General features: G+C 37.8%; 1 protein-coding gene across 1 annotated transcript in view; it reads right to left on the minus strand.

Annotated features, from left to right (window-relative positions):
• Positions 1 to 21,687, minus strand: part of TMTC2 (transmembrane O-mannosyltransferase targeting cadherins 2) — a 242,273-nt gene that overhangs the window by 60,471 nt on the left and 160,115 nt on the right. Inside the window, exons 5-7 of the mRNA XM_048301536.1 lie at positions 13,204 to 13,289; positions 12,170 to 12,354; positions 10,466 to 10,544 (exon numbers count right to left, since the gene is read on the minus strand). Coding sequence (XP_048157493.1) covers positions 10,466 to 10,544; positions 12,170 to 12,354; positions 13,204 to 13,289 — 350 coding nt within the window. The remainder of the gene's footprint in view (positions 1 to 10,465; positions 10,545 to 12,169; positions 12,355 to 13,203; positions 13,290 to 21,687) is intronic.

Below are 21,687 nucleotides of genomic sequence, written 5' to 3' on the forward strand. Positions count from 1 at the left end.
AATGTAAGCAGCCATAAGAGATGGAGCTATTATCTGCGGGTAGTAAAGGCTGAATGCACTGCCAAATTTCAAATAGATCCAAGGTTCTCATCTATTTTTCATTATGTATTCTGATATAAGAAGAGATTAAAAACTTTGGAGTACTTGCAAATTCAATTTTTAACTGGTTTTAAGAGCTCAACTACTTCACAAACTAAACACCTAAAACTTTGAGGATATTTCTGAGTGGGGCACCTAGAAACGAAGCTACAATATGTGAATCTAAATATCAAACTGTAAAGAAAGAAACTTTCAGAAGTTCACAGATGAAAACTGGGAGGAGCTATTGACTTCCCTGAAGGAGAAAGGCCCTTCAGAGAGACCTCAACAAATTCGAGAGATGGGCAATCACCAACCATATGAAGTTCAACAAGGCAAAGTGCCGGATTCTGCACCTGGGCTGGGGCAACCCTGGATGTACAGACAGACCGGGGAATGAGAGGCTGGAAAGCAGTGCCTGGTAAAGGGTCCTGGTCGATGGCAAGTTGAACATGAATCAGCAGTGCCCTGGCAGCCAGGAGGGCCAATCCTGTCCTGGGGGGCATCAGGCACAGCATCGCCAGCCGGGCAAGGGAGGGGACTGTCCTGCTCTGCTCTGCACTGGGGCGGCCTCACCTTGAATATTGTGTGAACTTTTGGTCACCACAACAAAGAAAGATGTTAAATTATTAGAGAGTGCCTAAAGCAGGACAATGAGGATGGTGGAAGGCCTTGAGGGGAAGCCATATGAGGAGCAGCTGAGGTCACTTGGTCTGTTCAGCCTGGAGGAGACTGAGGGGACACCTCACTGCAGTCCAGAACTTCATTGTCAGGGGAAAAGGACGGGCAGGCACTGATGTCTTGCCTTCATTGCTCAGTGACAGGACCTGAGGGAATGGCCTGAAGTTGTATCAGGGGAGGTTTAGGTTGGATATGGGGAAAATGCTCTTCCCCCAGAGAGTGGTTGGGCACTGAACAGGCTCCCCAGGGAAGTGGTCACAGCACCAGCCTGACAGAGTTCAAGAAGAGTTTGGACAATACTCTCAGGCACATGGTGTGACTTTTGGGGATAGTGCCGTGCAGAGCCAGGAGTTGGACTTGATCCTTGTGGGTGCCTTCCAACTCAGCAGATTCTGTGATTCTGTGACTCTTTGCAGGTAATTCTCTATAAATGAACATTTTTTTTCTGAGGAACCTGTATCAAGAATTCCTATATTTTGAGTAATTAGAACATAGATTACTACAGAAGGAAGCACTGTTAGGGGGTCTGTTATTAATTCCATCTTCTAAATGAGAAAAAGAAAAGGTTGAAAATTGACAACAGCTCCTATCACTGCCATACTCAAAAACCAGAATAAAATCAAGCAATTGGTAACTGAACCATTAATTCAATCAAGTGAATTTATGCATTAGACTGATCCAATTTAATAATAGCTATGCCAGCTCGAGATGATTTTCCAACAAAATGTCAGAGAAAACATGTATGGATTGATTTCTGTAATGCAGGATGCATTTGTGTGTCTGAGATAAAAATAAGAAAAATAATATTTGTCATTTACAATCATGCATTCATATAAACTTGCAACACAAATGATTTAGTCATTAGAAAGATAACAGGAGTGTCCATTGGCAGAAAATATGCAAACCAACATGTAAGCAGATTTCTTTATTACTTTAACAATTACTTGTTTTGCAAAATCTTTCAGCTCTCATGCTAAAAATCTGAAAGATCACACATGGACACTTTATTAATAAAACTTGTCAGATCTGTAAAGCTCAACCAAGGTAACAATGACAGGGAAAGAAATTCATGGCAGTGAAAACATTAAGACATAAATGGGCAGTTTTTTCCAGTCCCTAATCTGTATCAACACACAGACGTGCAGCACTGCCTGCACAATGAGTGGTGGTAATAAATTCAATAGACAACTGGAGTAAAATGGGAAAAATCAGTAATTCAAAACTGTTTCCAGTTTTACAGGGGTTAGTTCAGTTAATATCGTCTGAGTTTTATGAACCTATTTCTTGGCTTATTCTACTAGAAAGAGCATATATTATTAAACTGTAATTCTCATTTACTAATGTAGTGCAAGAAAAACACTGATATGCAACCATTTAAAGAAGTGCCTACGAAGTTCATTAACATTTCTATTAATACCTTCAAAGAAATGAGAAACAGGATACCTTTCAGGTAGATTTACCCCACCATAATTAAAATTCCTGTACTCAAGTGGACTTTATTTGCCACAGAGATAGACTACTTGAAAAACCGTTCACCAACAGTGTTTTCCCATATTTCCTCAGACTCCCTGGAATTTAAAAATAATTCTTCAAAATAAACAAAATTTAACAAAACCCCACAAAAATAATAAACTAGCCAAAACCTCCCCACTAAAATCATGCCAGGATATTAATTATAATGAAATATTTGATTAACATAGCATTAACAATAATTAACATATAATTAACAATAATTAAAACCCAATAACAATCACAATAAATATTAAATATTTATATTAAATAACAATTCTAATAAAAGATTAGCTTGCTAGCAGCCATTTCCCCTAAAGGTTAATATTTTACTTGATAATTACTTGATAATTAAGTGGAATGTGTTTGTAAGAAAAATAAATTTTAAAAAAGGACACAAGACTTTCCAATACATACCACACATTGTTAAAAAGCCAAACTAGATAGCATTTACATGAATATATGTTACATGGTTCTAGACTAACCTCTCACGTTGATTTCATGTTTGTTCTGTTTCAGATGCATGTAGTCATACCAAGCAAAGGCGATATCCTGGTAGGGAGCATGCCAGACTTTCTGATCAGAAAGTACAATAGAACTATGGATGTAAAAGCACTGTATCTCCACAGGTGAAGGTACCCATACTTTCAGATTAAGAAGCTATGTCCCTCCAGTGATCCTCCTTTTAGGGCCCCCAAAGATATTGCTGAAAAGACAACTGAAAAATTATCTCCATAAAGGGGACAATGTAAGGTAAATCTGCCTTGCATCATCCTTGTATTTGTTAATTATCTGCCCCTCAAATCTCTGGGTGGTAAAATTGTAATATAGAAAATATAAAATTTGACATGGACAAGACACCAGATGTCAAAACACAAAGGAAGATGGAGATGCCCTTTGAAAAGAAAAATCTTTAATATATACACTCCATCAGGATTTAAATTTAATTTTTTCATCATTTCTTTGAATCGGGAGTAAAAACAAGATGCCTTAGAAAATGATGGAGAGCTTTGCATCCCTGTGTGACACAATACCACAAGGAGTTTGTGTCTTTGACAATGCAACCATGCAGCTTTCTTGTGCAAATCAGGACTGCAGATGTGCCTTACCATAAATGGACCTCTCCAGATATACGACTTCCCTCTTTTTTCCCTTCGGTACCAGTGCATAAAATAACATAATAAATCTGGAAGCACAGTTTGATGTTATACTATACTGATGTCTAAGACATACTGCAACAGATTAACAGTTTTGGTTATAAATATGCAGTGCATGCACATCTTCCCCGAAACAGCTGAAGCATGTGAACATAATGAGCATCAAGTTCTGCACAGACCAAGTACGTTCTGCGTAGATATTTTTCCTTTTACAGACTAAGCTCCTTGAAGATTTCAAGGAACATATTGTATTTTATCAGGGTTTTTGATAGATAGGAGTCAATCCACATTTACTTTGGCCGAGCAAATTCTTATAGGCCTCAATTAGCCAAAGCTGGTATTATCTGATTTAATTAGACCACTAAGCTACTTTTGAAGGAAACACCTAAAGTAGAAAACAGATATAAAGGAAGGGCAAAATAACATCAGTTGCAGCATGGAACAGCATGGATATTGCAGAGCTGCTTCCTGCTGTACAAAGGCTTCCAGTAAAAGAAGTATACTGACAAAAATAGAGGCATTGATTGAGCCCACACAAGATAGGTAATTTCATTTTCATGACAGTATAGGTTTCTTTAAAACACTATTAAGAGAAGCACTTTCCATTAGAACCATACCTAACTGGGATCCCTGTAGTCCAACTTCAGTATTGGACCAAATTTTTGGTCTGCAAATGTTCTGATTATACTTATTTCCATATAAAACCCTGCATGTTTAAAATAAAAATGCATTTCATATTTAGAACCAGCTTTTTCAGACTATTAACTAACAAAACTCAAGCATTTCACATTAAAATACAGATCAAAGAGACAAAAGTAAGAAAATCTGGGAACCTGGGGGAAAAAAACCCCAAACATGGTCTCAAACACTGAATCAATTACCATCTCCAGCAATCCACTGCTGTAACCTTCATACCCAGCTTGAATCCCTCAAAGAAAAGTGAAAAAACAGGAGACACTGCAATCAGATTGAAGATTCATACTTAGAATCACAGAATCATTTAGGTTGAGAAGACAGCACAGATCATCTAAGTCCAACCTTTGACTGAACATCATGTCAGCTAGATCAGAGCATCAAGTGTCACATCCAGGCACTTCTTGAACACTTCCAAGGATGGTGACTCCACCACTCCCCTCAGTAGCCCATTTCAATTCTTGACAACCTTTTCAGGTTGAAAATTCTTCCTGATGTCCAGCCTCCCCTGGCACAGCTTGAGGCTTTCTCCTCTTTTCGTATTGCTGGTTGCCTGGCAGAAGAGACCAACCCCCACCTGGCTACAACCTACTTTCAGATAATTGAACAGAGTGATAAGGTCTCTCCTGACTCAACCCCAGGCTAAATATGCCCAGCTCCTTCAGCTGCCCCTTGTAGGACTTGTGCTCCAGGCCCTTCATCAGCTCCACTGCCCTTCTCTGGACATGCTCCAGCACCTCAGTGTCTTCCTTGTAGTGAAGGGCCCAGAACTGGACACAGAACTTGAGGTGTGACCTCATCAGTGCAGAGAACAGAGAGACAATAACTTCCCTGGTCCTGATGGCCACACTATTTCTGATACAAGCCAGTATGCCTGGACACACACTGGCTCATGTTCAGCTGTTGGCGACCAACACCCCCAGGTCCTTTTTCTCTGGGCTGCTTTCCAGACACTCTTCCTCCCCGCCTGTAGTTGTTGTGACCCAAGTGCACGACCCAGCAATGAACCTCATACAATTGGCCTTGACCCATCATCAATCCAGCCTGTCCAGGTCCCTCTGCAGAGCCTTACTGCTCTCCAGCAGATAAACACTCCCAACCCAAATTAGTGTCATCTGTGAACTTACTGAGGGTGCACTCAGTCCCCTCATCCAGATCATCTGTAAAGATATTAAACTGGATTGGCCCTAATACTGAGCCCTGCAGAACATCACCAGGAACTGGCTGCCAGCTGGATGAAGCACTTAGCTACTTAGCTTTGGACACCAGATATAAACTACCACAGTCTGCAAAGTCTCAGAGTGGAAGGGTTAAAGTATCAGGATGAGGGTGGGAAGGGGGAGCAAAGGAAGCCCAGCATTTTATTCCCATCACCATTGGAGAGGACTCCATTCTTATTTCCGTGGAATATGTAATAAAATGTACATATGAAAGAAAAAAAAATACCCTTTTTCCATTCAAGCTAGTTTTAAAAGAAAAAAAAAGACTTGCAATGTACACTTAGTAAGAAATTACCAGCAAAACTTCATGAGATGCATAGGAAGCACACTGATGACTAAAGCTTAGATAAGTGCAGGTACCATACTCTGCCTAAGTTATGATGTGGGGTACATATTTCACAGCTTAATCATCTTTGGATCTTATAAATTAAGTGTTGCTAAGCATGCACAGTAAAACTATACCAAAGGGTTTCCTGGAGTTCTAAACAATATTTCAAATTAATTCAGTAAGAAAGCATCTAATGGGAGCAAGGGGTAAATGGGATAGGAGCCTTAACAATATTAACAGGTTTGTAGAAACAGCCACATCCACCCAAAAGCATAATCAAGTAAAGTGATAGTTATGTTATAATCATCAACACAGAAAGTCTCTCTGCATGCTAAGCCTTTGTACTTATGATACAAACCTCTGCACCAGATGTAAAATCTGGCTCTCCTTTTCTGGTCTGTATACTTGCATATGATTTGTTTTCTGTCCCTGTGCAATCCAGCAGATTCACAAGGAGAAATTTAAACTTTATTTGTGCATCATGAACTGTATTCACTCCTGCAACGTTAGCTTTTTTGTGACTTGCATTTCTCATTAAAAATGTTTGTAAGGCTTCGCCTGAAGCACATTTGAAAATAGACATTCAGATGTTAGTTAGCAAGGGCAGATGAAGTGCAATCAAGACATTTGTCTTTATGACAGTATCTAAACCTGAACAATGCCACCCCAACATCTTTCTTGTTACTGTTTGGTATTAAAATAAAGCCTCCATGGTCCACTTCACACCACTTAACTGTCAGGAGTATGAATTACTGTAGCAGGTGGGCTAGTGTGGTTTTAAAAGCAATGTAATACAATCAACTGTACAATATCAGATTTCAAGGAACGCAAAAAGACATCTAGAGCAGAGGCTGATCCTTAAGCAATCCTAATATTGGCATTAAAGTGTTCAAGATCCCATAGAGACCATTTTATCTTTTGACCTCAGGCTTTAATTGAAACTTTAAACAAAACGTATTACCTATTTAATACAGCTGAGCTGGACTCTGGCCTTTGTAGTGCATGTTGCCATGCCAAGCAAATTAATCTGTGTAACCTTACCATGTACTTTTTAATTTACATCAAAGCAATATGGTATACAGAAAATAAATACCAAGCCAACCTTATACAGCTCGTTAAATAATTATTTTGATTCTAGTTTTAGAGTTTTAATTTTTAGCTGTTTTGGGTTCTCCTAAGGAAAAAAAAATGAAAAGGTTTTATTTCTTGGTACAAAGCCAGAGAAACATATGGTTTCCTTAGCTGAGTTGTTGCACACCTGGCAAAATAAATCACAGCAACAGGAGACCAAAATCTTCCCTGCAACTTTTTCATATGCACAAACTTAGAACATCTGATGCCGGTATTACAGCCCTGTCTTTTGTACCATGAAAAAAATGCAAAGTCAAATGGATGCCTGCTTCTTGAGCCATTCTTTTACCCATTAAGAGGCAAGTTACAGAGTGTTTTAAAGGATGAGAGTGTCAGGCAGACTGACACACCAGAGGAATGAGTCACTGGGCCTGTCAGAGCAAAAGGCCAATAGAAGCAAGCACAGGAAAAGAAATGTAACACAAACAGGGAAAGCAGGTAGTGCAAAGGCTTAGCACTGCTGGAGTGTTAATGCTACTGCACTCAGAGTGCTGGAGTTCAAACCTGATTCAGTTTAAACAGTTCATCTCCTGTTTATTCTCTTTCAAGTAGGTCATGTATATCATACAGGAGAAAAAAAACCTTCCAAAATATCTTCAATTACATGAATGAGTAATTATTAAAAATTAGAGGAAGCACTATTTCCTTATATCACATGCCAATATGTGGCAATATGTGCACCACTCAACCAAGCAAAGAGATTGCCAGAGACTGGGAATACATTCATCACAAATAACAACCACAGCAGATAATCGTCAAACTGTGACTACTCTTGGATTTCACAATAAGCTGTGAAGACTATTTCCACATGTAAGAGATGGGGAAGACTACTGCCTTCTGCTACTTCCCAAGCAGATGGGGAGCACTCCCCAGTTTCTCCCCCTTCCTCCCCAGCAATGAGCTTACAACAAGCGGGCACATCTCAGTTCCGGTTTATGCAGTTGCAAGCACACGAGACAGGACTGGCCTATTTCAGTTCCTCTAGTCTCCCTTTTAAAGGCAAGAAGTAGGCAGACAAGTTTATGCAATGCTGTTTATCAAAGAAAGTGTTTTAGTGAACGTGTTTATAATTCTGTCTTGAACATCAAAACAGAAATAAACACTCCAGTCGGCCTTCTGATACTCAGTGACACAGTATGGGATGCAAAGTGGATGCACTCCTGATAATGGATGCAGTTGCCTTGTTCTCCTGTCACACACAAAGCAAAGAGATGACTGAATAGGCATTTAGGATTTATCTCACCCAAGTTGAGCTACTAAGTCTAAGTTAGTCATCTCAGCTCCTTTTAGAGAAGAAGTATGCTTGCAGGGATTATGTGTATAATCTTAAATAGATGTCTACATCAGATGGGCTTCATTACTCCCCAGAGGTATGGTTTTCTTTCCACACTATAAAGAAGCATAGCTACCTAGCTCTGTCTTGCCATCTCAGGTAGGAGAGACTAAATGCAGTCACGTAGGCTTATGTAGACAAATCCAGAACAGCTTTGAACAAATCAGTCTGAGTCCTGTTAATATAGCTGCACTGTATTCTATTCAAGTCACTACCCAACTTTACGTGGCCTCTTGGTTTGCCTTCACAGCATAACCTACAAGCAACACTTCAGCAATCAGTATGAATCAAGTTCTGTCTTCCCTGCAAAAGCTGCCATCACAACAGCAACCAAAATACAAATATATGCTATGGTAACGGTAAGCTGAAATTCTCAGAGCTCCACAAGGAGCTAAGGTACACTCAGTTGACCATAACTTGTTTTGCCACCAGGACAGCCATGAAGTGCTGGCAGCAGCTTAAAGGAAGCAGAAACCAGAGTCCAGACTATGGAGTGAAGGAAGGAAGTATAGCAGGAGGCAACCCTGGGCAAAGGACTGAGCTAGGCTTTGTGCTTTTGTGAGTTAAAAAAATGCAAACCCCAGGAACAGAGAGAACTTGGACATGACAGACTGTGCTTACAAAGGAAATTGAGAAAGGCCTCCCAAACCTAAAAAAGCAACCAAAAATAATTAAAAATCTGAAGAAACTTATAGGTCATAGTGGTTGTAGAGGAAGCATCTATTCATTGGAAAAGAAAAAGGGTAGCACAAGCCTGCTTTGCAATGGAACAAGCATTACATGCTAGAAACAGCACTGGTTTATGTTTCCCAATTTTGTATTCTGAGGAAAAGAATTATGAAAAATGTATCTACACTAAAGAGGGCAGTCGAACTTCAGAGGATTTGCTGGAGCACTGTAGTATTTCAGCAGTCACTACAGGACACCCATAGTAAGCAGAGGTTTAATTCACACAGTGGTGACTGTTGATACCATAACCAAATTGATCAGCAAATGTTGATAAATAAAACTGATAAAACAATAATTTCACTAAGACTGACAATGAACAAAAGTGTATGTAATAATCAATTAGTGCAATTTACGGATTTTAGCCGTTTGCATCAATCTGGTAAAGCTTAGCATCCAGGGAGAAGTAACTCTCCATTGAACTGCATGAACTGCTAAGAAAATGTTTAGACTGACATTAGATACTCTGTCACTGTGGCAAGAGAAGTATTTAATTTAGCATTTACATTTACATTTTTCAAACATATAGCATTAGTTACAACTATAATTTTACTTTTTCCTGCGCCCTAGTACTTGTAAGGTGCTAATAAAAGATGCCTTTCCTGAGTAAGTAGTCAATAACTGTGTCAAACCAATTGGTATCAACCAAAATATTCCCTTGTATGCTTGGCATTGGCAGGGGGGAACCACACAAAACCCCACATGCTTCCTGTTGATCCTAATTGTTTCCACATATATATTTTAATTGCTCCACTTTGAACTACTTTAAAGTAAAGGTTCTTACATCCTTTTCTATCCCAAACAGGAGAGTAGTGGGCCAAACACTGAGGTTGCATAGCAGAAACACATGTGCTTTGAGAGAGAATTCCACTTACAAGCATCTCTAAAACAATAAGAACCAGCCCTCTTGTTTTTGGAGCTGAGTACTATAAGTAATACCTCATATTATCTTCTTTCTTTTATCTGTTTAATGTATCCTTTATAAAAATGCAATGAAGAATATAAGGAAATGAAGTTAAACAAAAAAACACCTCACAGATAAATTGATTTTTTTTTTTTTTTTTTGCAGCACTCAAGGGACTCTTAAAATTTTGAAGGAGAGATAGCTGGTCCTGGGAGAAGAATAAGAAGCATTCTCTCATTGCAGATGTCTAAACTAAAGAATATCAGCTGGAAATAAGTTTTTTGGCACATCCTAAAATAAAAAAGTACAGCTATCTCTGTGGGTCTGTTTGGATACCTTGTTGGTTTACAAGGCAATTCAACATCTAACACCCACACACACGTGGGCACATGGGACCTCCACAGTAGTGGATGAGAGATTCTGGAGACAAAGAAAAACACTAATCCATGCATTCTAAATGTAAAACTGCTGCATTGACACTCTTAAAGATATCCACTATCTAATAGTCTCATCATTTATTGTGCCTTATCCAGCATTGCAGTTGCTGGTATTTAAGCTCTGAACCTAGCTTGGCTTTTATCTACTGAAGGTAATTATTTTTGGGTTTTATTAGCTCATTAATTTGAGCACCAGTTGCCTGGATAAGGTCTTTTGTTTCACCCTCTCTCCTCAAATATCATTCTGAAGCACTAACAATGCACTTACCCATCATGTTATATAAGCTCTGTGGCGCAAACTGCCTTGGCATTTTCTGTATTGCTTCTTTGTACACTGTAAGGGCCTCCTGAAAAGAGACACACAGGTGGGAAAACATAGACTTAAAAGCATCCTTTCAGATGTAAAGTAAAACCAACTATCTTCCTTCCCCAAATGAAAGGTGCAGGGATAAAGAAAACGTATCAGCATCAAAAATGCCACAGAAAGTACAAAGTTTCTCCTTTTAAAAAGTTTTTTTTAACCTGGATTTTAACAAATTCAGTGAGGCTTACAGACAAGAGATCAAGTTAGTTCCAATACTGCAACTTCTTTTCCAGGCAAAAGTAACAAGAACATTTTTTTATACCTCTTAATGACCGATGAGTTTATAAAAATAAAATTCTATAGGCTGTCAAAGAAAATGGAGTATTATTGAACTGCAGACAAAGCACTTTCTGATTATTAACTACACTAAGCGACCTAAAAATAAAGAAATCATTGTTCACTGCCAAATAATAACAAAGCATAATCCTCACAACTGAAGTCTGCTCCACAGAAAGAATGAGATGCACTATAAAGTCAAGAATGCCAAAACTCGAATCCCTTTGCAAATATGCTGTGCCTTAAATTACCTGATCACACATTTATTCATTCACCACTTTGGATGCTTACAGGTCAGTCTGTTAGCTCTGCATCAAAGTCACAGTTTATGAAGGCTGCAATGACCACCAGGAAGAAATCTGAAATTTTATATTCTTAAAAGCACTTGTATCTGACAGGCATTGAACTCCAACTCTACACTCTATCAGCTGTGCAGACAAAATGCTGCTCTTCTCTTCTCTGTACATATGAATTAGCTGTCCATGTTTTAACCAATTAGTAACTCCATGTGACAGAACTGGATGCAGCAGACAGATGACAGGGAATCTGCCCAGCTTGCACATGCCTGATCTTAAACAGCTGACATAACTGTCACGGTCAAGAACACTTCTACGGATCAAAGCCACTCACAACTCCCGTTCTGAAGTATGCCTGACAATGCAAAGAGAGAACGAATTTCTTCCAAATACTGCTAAAGGTCAAACCTCAAGTGAATGTCCAGTTTCAGTTAAGCTCATCAGGGAAAATGAAGAGGAATCACAACAGTCACAGTTGCACATGTAAATGAGATGGGATGGCTGGGGTGCAGTATATTGTTACATTAAAAATATCTAACCCACTTTAGCACTTAGTTCAAGTTATCTGAAAATAACACACAGTGGGATGTTTTCAATCACCGAAGTTTTAAATTATTTCAACTGGGTCTTATTTTTGGAGACTTAAATGCAAGCGTAATGGCACATTTCCAACTAAAGATGGACTTACTCTGTTTTGAATTATAAAGCCACTACACTTTAGGTTGACTGGCCTTTAATCAGGTTTTATCTTTGCATACCAGCTACGGGTACAAAGCCAAAACCAATGAACTAACACATATCAGATGTGACCACTGCTAATGTTGACTTTGACATGAGAACATCACACCGCTAATTAATATCATTACACCAGTGGCTGTAGAGAACAAATATTCTCTGTACAGAATGCTAATCCTGATCTGGTGAAATTCAACCAGTTTATGCCTGTGATGTATTTTGAAAGTCTGGGTGGAAGCAATAGCTATTATTTGTATATGAAGGTTTTATAAATACATTATATACAAATCTGGAGTCTTACCTCATAGTGTCCTTGTTCATGAAAAAGTTTTCCTAAGTTATAAAGACAGCTGGTAACAGAGCTTTTATGAGCATGAGGATCTTTCAGATTTTCATCAGGGATCTCTGAACACTTCACAAAAGTCCTCCTGGCTTCCTCTGTCTTCCCCTGATTCATCAGAATGATACCAGTATTTAAATAGGCAGCTGTGAAGAGGGAAAAAATGTTATCTTTTAATGGAGTTCTCTCACGCTCTATCTACTGTTTTAATTCTAAGTAGTACCTGATGGAGATCCCATGGTTATCTAATTTGGTTTTTGAATAACATAGATCACTCACTGGTGTGAGTGTGAACATGTAACATATGTGAACATGTAAAAGGTAGAAGTTCAGAGTCAAGGAAAGAAGAAAGTGGTACAAAGACTGAGTAAGGAGAGAAGGAATCACTGGTTAGGCAGGGTGTTTCCATTTCATTCCTCCCTTTGGGGCTGTATAAAGCATATAGCACCACTGTTTGAAGTGTTACAAAAAATATACATATACATAAAATATAAACATATAGAGAAGATTTAATATTGAAGGTACAAAAGTCTCAGCAATCTTAAAAAGCACCACTTGATTTTGGAATCTATTACTGGCAACATCCCAATGATTATTCTCCATTTTCCCCAGGCAAGAAAGAAAAAACGAAAGAATTTAAAAAATATTTGTATTATTCACTCACACATACAATAAATATCAGGGTTTAGCTGTAAGAAACAGAAAACAGGAGCCTGAAAATTTGGGCAGTATTATCTGCGGCTCAACACCTCAGATCAGAAGCATTTTAAGTTCTTGTAGTGCTGCTGAGTATTGATTCGTTATCTGCTTCTTACTTGTACCACAGTAAATGTAGTTGTTTACTAATAAACACTTGCTTCCAAGGGCACAATTTCACCTTTTGCTTTCTGACTTAAAAGCTTCTGAAAGAAAAGAAAGTGTTATTAAAGAGTAGGAAAATTTTCTATGAAAACTATAGTCCATATTATACAAGCTTGTATAGTTAAAATACTTACAAGCTAGTGTGGGTCTGCTACCAATTGCAAGTTTATAGTAATGCAATGCCTCTGAAAACCTGCTGTTTTCCTGAAGTAGTAATCCTCTGCATAAGGGGAAAAAAAAAAAAAGGAAAAAGAAAAGAGAGTAAGGTGTGAGATTACTACAAAGAGTAACTTGAAAATAAATATTGAAAACAAAACTTGGGTAACAAAGAAAAATATGCTGACTGGTATTTCAGAGATATAAGCACTTACTAACAGTTCAGTGTGAAAATTATTTCGTGTTTAAAGACAAATTCATAGACATCAGGTGCATCCATATGGCTTTAACAAAGCAGATGTTAAACAGAATAGTTTGGGCTTTTTTGGAAACCAGGAAATTAATTTACTCAGTTGAGAAAATGTTAGCCTGTGAGACTTTTTAAAGTGGATAGAGTATGATGGAGGTATTTGTAAGTCATTAATGATTAGCATCTTTTCTTGACCTGAAATAAGCAGGTCTTTTTCAAATGCATGATAAAGTTAAGCACCCAGCCCTTCACGTGTTAAGGACTCCCCTTGTTGAGCAATTTCACTAGATTATTCACTGTACAGCTAAGCATCTGTAACAGTTCTCGTTTTTCCTGTATTCTTTATGCTCTGAGCAAATTTACTAACTGAAGAAGAGGTATTAAAACTTATACTGAATATTTCCAGCTTCATACTATATGGGCTTTAATTTAGCTTTTTAGACAAACATCATTGTGAATTATGATTTACACCAGCCACCCACAAATTTCTGAAAAGTGGTCTGAACATCACTGACATGAATGTACATTGATGCTTAAATGAAGGCCCAAAGCATTGCAGTTTCTGAAGTTTTAGAAGACTGAAAAAAAGCATATACAAATATATTAAAACCAAAATGATTTAAAAATCCTTAAAAACCAGTCATTTCAGAGTGGAGACTCAGACCTCAGTACCCAGGGTAAACGTCCCTTGTCATATAACTCAAAATAGCCAGGAAAACACAGCTTTTCCTCTTAGGTGGAAGTGGTATCCTATTTATTTGTAGTTTTCCTAACCTACAGCAATTTTCTTTTCTTCCTCTGTGCTTTATCTGCTGATAGCTTTTCAAACTGCAAAGAGCTTGGACTTCTTCCATCTCCAGTCTCAAATCAGAGAAGATTTGATTTCCCTCCAACATCTCAGGAAAACTTTTTGAATTAAACCAGTAAAGTTCAAGGGATGACAAGAGAAGGGCAGTTAGCTAAAGAAGTAGACACCATCTATGTTGTTTGCTTCTTGTCACTGGGTTAGGATTTAACAGAATTGAGGAATACATCCTCTTTTTCTTCTATACTATCCTATCAGCATCACATGACCTCACTTTGAAACTGTCTCTCAATTAACTTCAGATTAGACAGTAAATCACTTTTAATATTAACAGAACTTACATTTAGTAGGTACTTGCAGTAAAGTGATCAATGAGGGAATACGTTCAGGATACTTTTTGCCATGGCACCAAGGTTTGTAACTATTGTCAAGTACCGTGCAAATGGCAAGAGGTATGATCATCAGGATAGAAATAACGTCTTCTAAATTATTGAGAAGCTGAATTTTGATTACTCCAATATTTTTTATACACTGTCCTTACTTCAAGGAAGGTTACTTATGGTAATTTGATCCTGTTTGCTATTGATAGCGGGAGAATCAACAGAAAAAAATAATGTGCATGGTCTGACAGTTAAGCTGCTTCTTAATTTTTTTAAGAAGTAAAATCATTCTCACACACAATCTTGAAACAATTTATCTAAGAAATTCCATTCTTATTTTAGTTCTGGAATAAGTAACGCAACATATTGAGAGAAGTAATACAGTAATTGGTCAACTTCAGCAATACAAATTACTCTCGTAAGTGTACATTTGTGGTTTTGTGATTAAAAGAACTTTTATTTGCAATTATTACAAATTAATCTTCTGCATTCACTACATGCTCTAATACTGACTCTTTTGATTAATTACTTGATACTTAGAGGTGCATTTTTTTTTTACTTCTCTTTCAAAAGACTTTTTTCTTTCAAAAGCTGTTCTGTTAACTGTCAGTCTGTCAGTGTGTGTGTCTCTCTCTCTCTTTTTTTCCCACATATATAACCCAAGCAGCTCAGATGAAGAACTGAGCGCTGAATTTCACCAGTGTTTTATTTGTATTTGTTTTGAGGTTTGGTAGAAGAAACAGGAGAAGAAGGATATAATCTTACTAAGGCATGAAATTGCTTCTTCTCCTTGTGAAATTGGTCCTGATTGATCACTAGTTTTCACTGTAGCTTCTGGCAGTACAAAAATTACTAGATTTATGAGTCTCCAGTTCTAGTTTCAGATTAAATAAAGTCAGGAAAAAACTGATTTTTCTAGATTCAGTGAAAGAACATCCACCAACTGCAGTTCACACCTTGCAGGCACTGCAGATTCCAGTGTCTCACTCCTCCCAGTGGCCAGGGCACTTGGTTGTATAAGGAAGTTTCTACTATGGCCAGGAGCAGATCTGCTCTTGACATGCCTTTCACTTCTTTGCTTACACTGCAAAATGATAACTGCTCTTTGGAGATTTTTGGCAAAGGGAAGAAGGATCAGAGAGAAAGACCACAAAAGCATCAATACAGTGAGAAGCATTGGACATAAGCCAGAGGTGAAGCAGAGCCACTGACACATGCTGAGTATGTACCTAACTTTTGTGGTTACAAAGATATAAAGCCTTCCTTTTTCCTTACTCAAGGATAAACAAAGGAAAGCACATCCTTGAAGTAAGGATGCTTGATACAAAAGAGTAAGTTCAAGTGATCAACTTGGATGAAGACCTTAAGGTCTTCTGCAACTTTTAAACAAACTTTCTACAGTTATTAAAAATGCCAAAATAACTAAATAAAAAAGCCTAACCCCAAAATGCCCCCACAAAAAACCAAAACACAGGAACAGTTGCTTCAAGTTGATACTTCCAATACTTTTTATTCTCTCCAGCTTGCCTTCCCAGTTGTAAGGCAGACAAATGAAAATGTTAAATGCAACATGCAACTTCTGTGCAAAGACAGTTTACTGACATAACTGAAAAAATGTGGCTTCTAAAGTTTAATAAGATGAGTAATGTGAAAGAATAAAAGAATATGAGGAAGTTCTTCACTGTGTGGGTGACCACACACTGGAACAGATTGCCCCGAGAAGTTGTGGAGTCTCCCTCACTGGAGGTATTCAAGAACCGTCTGGACACAGTCCTGTGCCGTGTGCTCTGAGATGATCCTGCTTGAGCAGGGAGGTTGGGCCAGATGACCCACTGTGGTCCCTTCAAACATTACACATTCTTTCATTCTCTGAAATACATGAGGATAAAAGTATTTGAAAAAGAGAAAGCTACTTACAACATTGGACACATAGTAGACAGTTATAAACTGTCCATGAATTAATTTAGGATTAATTAGGAGACAAGTTCTAACTGTCATAAGTAGCAAGATTCTGGAACCTTACAACAGGATTTTTTTTTGCCTGCATTACTTCTATATGGAGCTACTTTTACATGGAGTATTAATGATTTCCAAAACGAAGGATATGTGCTGACTGCTTGCAGGAGTAGCAGACTTCTCCTAGTGACTTAGGAAGTAGCTCAGAATCCTAGGGTTTTTTTAAGAGGAAGAAAAATAAAAAAAATTTTAAAAAGATAAGCAAATTCTGCCTATCTGGAAATGATGCACATCACTTCTGTAGATAGAATTGCTCATTGAACTCATGCAGGAACACACTTCCCCCAAATGAGTTGTTTGCAACCTTCCTGAATTCTTTAAGCTGCCAACTTTTACCTATTTTGATTTGCTACAGCGGGGATTACTGTAACACGCATATATCAAACTAGGAGTCCCGTGGAAAGGAAATATATATGTACAGATTCTTGGTAGATGTTTATTTCTCCAGAGGCATGGCCGGGGCTCTCCCGAGGAACCCTCACAGTCTGGACTCCGAGCCCACGCAGAGAAGCACAAACCAACCAGTGGGGAATGAGGCTGACCAGGGGCAGGGAAACCCTGTGCCTCCCCTCAGGGCCCCTCTCCCAGGGCTACATGGCAGGGGGAGGAGACCCCAACATTGATTGACCAAGAATGAAAAATCTTCCTGTCTTCCTCCTCTGCTTTGGTTTTGACCGAAAGTCACGAAATACTCATGGCACAAAAATGTTTTCAGGGACCAGAAGGCAGTCACAGAACACAAACAAGCAGTAGATGGTCTATGGTCTTTCTCAAGTTTCATATTAATTTCTTCCTGTCGGTAGTCCTATTAAAGCCAGCTGGTCTACTTACAAAGCAAACTGCTCAGTGACTAAAGCTAGCATAAAATGACCAAGTACAATACACAGGAAATACAACTGTCAAAGTAAACATGTATGTTGGTGAGATATTTATAACATGTATCCAAAGGTACAATATTGAAATAGTTTAATCAATTTCGTTTACTGGTTTATAACAACTAATACAGGGCCTGTTAGCTATTATTTTGCCATGACTGCAATTCTTCTGTGCCTCAAGCTACATTCATCCCATTGATTTCAGGGGGGAATTATCTACAAAGGACTCTATTTACCTAAATGCTGCACTGGTAAACAAAGAAAGAAATGGAAGAAAATCCTCTTTTATTCCCCACAGAGATGTGTCTCCAGTCACACAGCAAGAGAGAATGTGCTTTGCCTAAGGCAACTCTTTCACTGTCATTTGCAAAACTAGTGGGTAGAAAGTTACGTATGGATGCTACCATAAATCTTACTTTTTTAATCAATAAGAACCCAAACATACAGAGAATAACCATTCTCTTTGCAGAACTCACTAGGTAATCTATTGCCCCAGTAATAAAAAAAACCCCAAAAAACAAAACTAAACAATCAACCCCAACACAACCTCTAGTCTTTCAGACAGCGCAGTAAAACTCTTGTTATGTTCTCTCAAATCTAGGGAAGAGCTTCCGAAATGCAAGCAAATTGGTCAGCAAATATAGCCTCTTTTTTTTTTTTTCTGTTACTGGTGTAGTTTGATTGGGAATACTACCCTTTCAGGACCACATCAACTATCACAACTCCTACTTCCTTGACAGAGGGAGGGCTGCTGTGAGGATGAGGAATAGCACTGCTCCTGTCTTTCTCATTCCTCTGGACAATGGGCAGTGCTGTGCTATATCTGCAGTCCTCAAACCAGGTGCCTCTTCCCTCACATGTGCCCCAGTAGTCAACACAGATAGAGAGCTGGACAGAGCTTCCTACAAGAGGGGTCTCTTTTGAAACTGAATGGGGTCTCTTTTGAAACTGAATGGCAGACTCAAACTATTATTTTCCTCATTTTATAAAATGGTGAAAGTTTATGTAAGGACTATGACCACAATTCCAAATATTGAGGCATTTAATTGAATAGCTAGGTCACTGAATGCCTTTCATCTCTCAATATGACTTTGAAATCTGTACTTCATATAGGCCCTACAAAGTGTCCCAGAGCAGAGTTTGCACCGCAGGAAACCACCAGTCACCCAAGTGACCTTTGGGTGCTACCTCAAGAGCCAGTCTGACTACACAGCAAGATTTTATCAGGACAGCTTTGGTTATAGCAAGACACAAATTTTAGCTGCTGTCTTTGACAGAGGAAGAACTAGCTGGCCAAGCAGAGAGTAATTCCAAACAAGTTTGCAACAAGTTCACATTCATAGCTGAGAAAAACAATGATCAAGTACTGAGACACCAGATGACACATCCTCTTTGCTTTTAAACTCAACATCCTGAATGATAAAAACTTCTGGGCTATCAAGGAAGAGGAACCATAACCTTGAGCTGTTTCCTACTAGGTGGTTGCTGCAGGAACTTTGGGGAAGGTTCAACCACAGTTCAACACAGGTTTGTAGGTCAGACTGCTTTTAGAGTTCTTTGTCTCTGATAAGGAGACTTCTATGCCAGCACCCTTAAAAGGCAGGGAACATATTTTCCAATGTCTAAAGGCTGACAACAATAGACAAGGAAGAATTTTGCTCACACTGATTTTTACCCAAGGATGCAGAGTAGAACTTTGCTTGTAAAACACTGCAATCCTAGACTCCCTAGGTTAGGTAAAGTCTTCAATAGTGGCTGAAATTTCTAACAGAAACCTAAAAAAAATCCACACTTATTGATAAAATGCCCTAAGTTTTCCAACGTAAGTTTATGGAAATTCATAATCCAACCTTATTCAAAGAAATTAAATTATATGAATAACGAACTTGTACGCGCAGTCCTGTATCACTAAAGGCAAAATGAGATAGCTCAGGAGAGAAGCAAGGGGATGGCCAGTTGCTAGAAATTAATCCTTATAGGGCATTGTATACTCCAAAATTACAACATTTCAAGCAATTAGTATAATTTTAAAGGAATATTCAATATCTTTGTGAGATTGAGAACATCCTTATTAATCCAATGAGAAACTCAAGGTAACATAGGTTTCTAATATGGATGACAAAAGAATATTCTAAGCATAGCCAGGCCTAAATACAAGTGAAATAATATATGCAAAACTGTCTTTTAACTGTTAAACGATTTTACTTTAGACACGAATTATAAGCAATTTGAAACAATACAAAAAACCCACAAGCTTTAAGTAACAGTTGTAAGGTAACAATGATTGAAAAGCCAAAACAAAGTAAAATAGTTTTGTTTTAATCTACTGAACGTTGCCTTGCTTGAAAGAATAAATTATCATTTCTCTACAGCTCTGTCCTTGGTACTTCCCAGTATTAAAATAGACAGTTTTCTCAGTTAAAAAAAAAGCATAGAAAGACAGGTCATTTTATGGTGATTTACTACCCTATGAAATCTAGTTGAAATCAGCAGAGCTTACTGAGAACAGAGCTTTGAGAATACAAATATAACATGCTCATAATCAGGCAAACCTTCAAATGAAGATTATATAGTTATGTATTAATGCATTTTAAGTTCTTCTAAATGGCAAAAACAGCTGTAACTCAGAGCCATAAGGTATAAGCCAGAAAACAAAATCATAGCACTGAACTCAACTATTCGTCTAGTCTGTTAAATTCTTTAGATTTTAAGGTATTAGTAGTCAACTTCTAAGCCAACATTTCAAATTATTGGAAAAGAAGGAAAGAAAACAGATGCTTCTGTTTATGTAGGTTCTCTCTTTGATTGTTATCCATTAAAATCGTGAAGTTAAACCTTAATAACTTGTTCTTAATCAGAGAGCACTTGGATTTGTTATTGCTATGAGTGAACACTGAGCTGCACATGCCAATTAATTTGCATCAAATACTGAGGCATAGGTGCTTAGAAGCAATAGCGAACATGTGAAACACATACAGTGCTTCTAAATAACTGTAAAGATACTTTTTTTCCAGGAGTTCTATTGAGTGACTGTTTTAGTTTCAAAGGCACATACTCAAAACTAGAAACAGCAAAACTGACATATAAGACACATTTTTCCATCAGAGGATTTTTGTAAAAGGCTCCCATAGACCTACATGCCAAGGATGGGCTTAACTTGCAAAGGAGCTCTCGAGGACTTGTGCTTAAAAGAATTGATTCATCTGTGCAGTATCAAAGGACACTCCATTTACCACCTATTTTTCATGCTGGATATTGAAGTATCTGACACTAAGAAAGTCTACAAAAAGAAAAAAGTGATGCAGGATTTTTCTTTCAACTAGCTATTCAACTACTGTTGAATAACTAAAGGTTTTGTAAAGCTTGTTTTAAAAATAAACATACTATTCTATGGTATTCAATATAGCAGTAGAAAGGCTAAGAATTAAACTTTATTTCTTAAGCTCAATATACACCAACCATCCTTTTAGTTAAAATCCTTCCACACAAATTAAGTAGAATTTCAAAAAATTTTCTGTTCAACAAAGATGAAGGTTTACAGACATATATTTTGTGTATCAATGGAAAACTGGAAGACTAGTAGCTTGTTCTGAGAACAGTGAAAAGACTGAAAGCTGATTTCTTTTATGTCCCTGTCTTTATTGTCCAACCCCCTTTCCTCTTCTTACCCTGCTATTAACTCAGCTTCCCTCTACGACACAGCAAGAGACAAAAGTACCCTAAGGCATACAAAAAACTTAATAGTTACAATTTTCACCTTCAAAACGAATAGCATATGGGAAATATACATGTATCAATCTTGTCACTTTATTTGCTACAATCTTCTGCTGGGTTAAGAAGTTATTTTTTAAATGTGAGCAGAAATTTCCTCTTAAAAATATGTTTTTCATGCTCCTCACTACCTAACAGAGAAGGAAATTATGTGCATACATACATTTATGTAACTAAATGATTTTTAAAAATACACATATTTTGAAATACGAATTTCATTTTGGAGCAGAAATTCTATAACAAAATTATTTTGAGTTTCATTGTGCTTAACTGAAAGGCAAGTTAATGAAATGGACAACTCATTCCTTGTTAAACAAGGAAAAAATTAGTAAAAAGTTAGTGTTATGGTAAACTTCATTTTCACA

The sequence above is a fragment of the Corvus hawaiiensis genome, chromosome 4 (genome assembly GCF_020740725.1).
Source record: "Corvus hawaiiensis isolate bCorHaw1 chromosome 4, bCorHaw1.pri.cur, whole genome shotgun sequence".
In the NCBI taxonomy this organism is placed as follows: Eukaryota; Metazoa; Chordata; class Aves; order Passeriformes; family Corvidae; genus Corvus; species Corvus hawaiiensis.